At 41.5% G+C, this 4,008-nt stretch overlaps 1 protein-coding gene across 1 annotated transcript; it reads right to left on the bottom strand.

The window, feature by feature from the left end:
* Positions 1 to 2,104: 2,104 nt before the first annotated feature.
* Positions 2,105 to 3,751, bottom strand: MELLADRAFT_110057 (uncharacterized protein; the record flags this gene model as incomplete). Its single annotated transcript, XM_007414104.1, has 2 exons — positions 2,105 to 2,318; positions 3,270 to 3,751. The coding sequence occupies 2 exons, from the start codon at positions 3,749 to 3,751 to the stop codon at positions 2,105 to 2,107; spliced, it is 696 nt and encodes a 231-aa protein (XP_007414166.1).
* Positions 3,752 to 4,008: the final 257 nt, after the last annotated feature.

The following is a 4,008-nucleotide window of genomic DNA, read 5'->3' as shown; positions in this document are numbered from 1 at the left end:
GATGGAATTCCTAGGTGGCCGCCTTACTTTTAAGGTAAGGCCACCTAGCTAGGTGGCCTGGATGTTCCAGCCAGACCACCTAGCAGCTCAGGTAGGTGGCCTTTCTGGCTGGAACATCCGCATATTTTTTTTTCTTAATTTTGTTTTCAAAATTATAATTCAAATAAAAAAAATTAAATTTTTATATCTGATTCAAAAAATTTTTCTTTTTGGAATTAAATAAGATGGATTTTCTTTTCAGAATTAAATAAGATGAAACTTATAGTTTTATAGGGAAATGAATTTTTTTTACCGTTAAAATCAAAATATCATGAATATGTACATTGAAACGCATTGGTACAATCACTGCCAGCATAGATGCCTTGGGTTGAGAAATCCGAGGCATCATCGGAGGCAAATCCTTGGACAGACCTTGTCCGAGGTTTTTGCCCAAGGTATTTCTTTGCCCTGAGAATTACCTCGGATCAAAACCTCGGGAAGCTTCTGTCTGAGGTTTTGCATCCGAGGATACCTTGGATTTTGTAATCCGAGGTAAATATGTTGGTGGTGAATTTGTTTGAAAGGAATATTTGGTTTAATTACTCATCCATTTTTATATATGTATTGATATACATATATAAAATATATATTGCAACATTTCAATTACAACATGTTTGAAAGGTTTGTCCAATATTTTTGGCTTTTGTTAACAAAAAAAAACTACATATTGAAACAATTGTCTGCCTATTGTTAAAGAAATAAATATATACTGGAAGAGTTGCATCAAAATATGATTGAAAGCATTGTTTGGTAGTATATTTTGGTAATATACTCAATTTATGTATTCTTTTGTTAATGAAAAAAAAATTATATTATGGATCGGTTTGAGTAAGATGTGTTTGAAATTTTTTTGGTTGAGATAATCATCATCCCAACTGTTTTTTTTCCTTTTGTTAATGAAAAAAAAATTGAAACAGACTCATTCATCAGATATTTTTGCTGGCATGTTGGTGTGTAGTTGGTGATGGAGACAGAAGGTGATTTGATGAGGATTGCAGAAGATTGAGGACGGTCAAAGAAGATCAAGGACGGTTGACAAAGATTGAGGAAGATCAAGGACAGTTGACAAAGAAATAAGAAGATTGAGGACGGTTGATGAAGAAAGAAGAAGTTCAAGGACGGTTGACGAAGAAAGAAGAAGATCCAGGACAGTTGACAGATATTGAGGAAGATCAAGGACGGTTGACAGAGATTAAGGAAGATTGAGGACAGTTGACAAAGAAATAAGAAGATTGAGGAAGATCGAGGACAATCGAAGAGGATTGATGATGATGAAAGAGGTTTTGGAGGAGAGCAAGACAGGAAGCAGGTACTTTGAAGCTCTTGAGACTGATGGTAGAATGTCTCCGATTGGAGGTGTTGATACCTGTGAGACCGAGCTTGTGGCTAGTTGGACAACATGTGGTTTTTGGCTGCAGTAGAATCCAACATTGGTGTTTGAATTGTACAGTTTGAGAAATGTATTTTTTGGTTTTTGGTTTTTGGTTTTTGGTTTTTGGTTTTTTGATTTTTTGATTTTTGGTGTTGCTGGTACTTTTTGTCGAAAGGTGACAATGCAATGAAAACAGTGTTGACCACTGGAAATTTGGGCAAAAAGGGGTTTCTGCCATGACTTTTACCCCAGTACAGGGGTTTTATCCCTGTATTTGAGTATTTTCTGTAGTTTTGTCTTTGATTTTTGAATTTCGCACCCGGGGATTGTGATTTTTGATTTTTGAAATTTTGCATTGTCACTTTGGAACGTCTCGCATTCCGTAGTGGACCAACATAGGGACCAACATATGAATTACAAGTTTAACATCCCCTGGAGGCGAGCTAGCATCCACTGAACGTCTACAATCATACTATTAATGATGATTGAATCAGGAGGCTAAAACATCAGGAGGAAATCGAACTAACAAGGACCCAAGTTTACAAAAATCAAGAAATTTAAACATGTTGTGGCAAAGGGCACGAGGTGGAAAATAAATGCCCCAACAGACTTTAGTTTGTTTTTGGTTTTGAACGTTGATCAATGGAAAGATGGACTACTTCCATATATTGAAGTTAGTTACACAGATCTCAACTAACGTGGAAGTCGACCAAATCGGGTGTGGACCGCAATGACGGCTTGTTCGTGGTTGGTTGGGGCTCGAGGTTGATCTGCCGGAATCTCGAGTAATGCTGCATCGTATGCGCGCATGAATGCGAGAATCTTGTGGAATGCAGGCCACGCAGTTTCCATATTGATAGCAGCTGGAAGAATATGCAGGGAATCTTGCGCTGCAGTGACGAACTCACTGAGCCACAACGGAGACGTCATCATGAGTTCGTTGGAATTGGGGTAATATTGAGCGCGCAGCCTATCTACATGAGCTGATGGGACTGGAACGAGGCCATCGAGTCCATTTGCTGAGGCAGGTGCGTAGTAGCAGTAGTTGGGCGCGCAGGCGGTTGGGAGTGCGGTTCGCCTGTCAAGTCGCTTCCTATACGAGTTGTAATCATCCATCCAGTTGTTCAAAGACTCTTGAACCAATGGTACCCAAAGGTACAAAAAGAGGAGCCTATGTTTGAAAAATCTGGTCAGACAAACGAAAATTGTCAATTCACTCTAGCTTGAGACTCACTTTTGTAGTGGGTCGTCTTGATCATACTGGCCACTCTCCATCGAATTGAAAATCATGTCGATCAGTGCAATGTTGTGCTGAATCATGAGCTGGGACCATAAACATTTGACTTTTTGATTGTGAGGTGAGGTGGTGTATTTGTGACGACTAATAGCTTCCTTGTTTGAAATGTTGGCAAATTGCGACGACAATTCGATTTGATGTGCGGCTAAGTTGATAGTCTCGGTTCCATGGTCGGTTACGGTTTTTTGTGGAATTCCTCCAGCTTGCTTGACTATTTCAAGATAGTACAGGCCGATGTGAGCCGGATTATTGTTGGTGATGTGGACAAAGAGGCCCATTACACGCCGAGACCATGCATCAACAAAGCCGTAGATGGTGATGCCGAACTTCTTGAGCTTGTCGTGTCCATCGGCAGACCACGCGTGGTTTGGACCTGGGACATGAAAGGTGCGGCGTTTGATGGAAGCGCGCAAACGGGCCTCAACACCATCGGCGTCCATCTGTTTGACCATGATACCAACAATTTTGCTGCGCCCAAAGAGGTAGATTATAAGTACGGATAATTTGTGTTTCTAAAAGATTTCAAAAGATTTTGTTAGGATAATGGTAAAGAACACTGACCGATGAACAGAAACACGGTACTGGTTCCGGAGAATGTGATGAACACGACGATATCCAGCTCGCTTGCCATCGGCGCGCTGCTTAGCATGTTGAATCAAGTTAGCAATGTCATCTAAGGTAACACGCCCTTGGTCCACATCGTCTTTCCGGCGTTGTAGACCAAGGCTCTTGCAGCGTCGCGCCAGAGTTCGCTGTGAGATGCTGAATCCATGTCGCTCTTCAAGGATTGCGATGAGATGCTCTGCCACGAAACCTTGACCGTGATAGAATGTGATGAGATCATTCTTGAAGTCTTGAGTCTCAGCATTGGGTCGTATCTGTAAGTTCCAGTTGGAGCGGGCACGTGCGATGGTACTGAGCAAACAGTGAACATCATGGTGAGTTGATAGTTCGTGTTGGATCTGCTGGTTGGTGAGACCTTCCTGAACCAAGGCCGCAATGACAGGGCGGTGCGCTTTGGTGACTATCGTTGGAATGGGCATAGACGTTGTTTGGCGGAAGGATGAGGTCGGAGATGGTGTTTTTTTTGGAAAGATAGTCGGGAGGTGAAAATTTTCACTGTAGGGTTACACTTCGCTGTTAGTAATAAGTCTACAGATGGGTGAAAAGTATACATTTGCAAAAGTTTAATATTTGACAAACCACGAGATGCCACTTCAGTCGGCTTCAAGATAAAAAGTTTTTTGAGCAAATGCCCTAGGTAGCCACATGTGTATATAGCGGGCTGAGGAGGCGGGCC

This window comes from Melampsora larici-populina (genome assembly GCF_000204055.1).
Source record: "Melampsora larici-populina 98AG31 unplaced genomic scaffold MELLAscaffold_41, whole genome shotgun sequence".
Lineage (NCBI taxonomy): Eukaryota > Fungi > Basidiomycota > Pucciniomycetes > Pucciniales > Melampsoraceae > Melampsora > Melampsora laricis-populina.
This window is presented reverse-complemented; position numbering and strand designations above follow the sequence as displayed.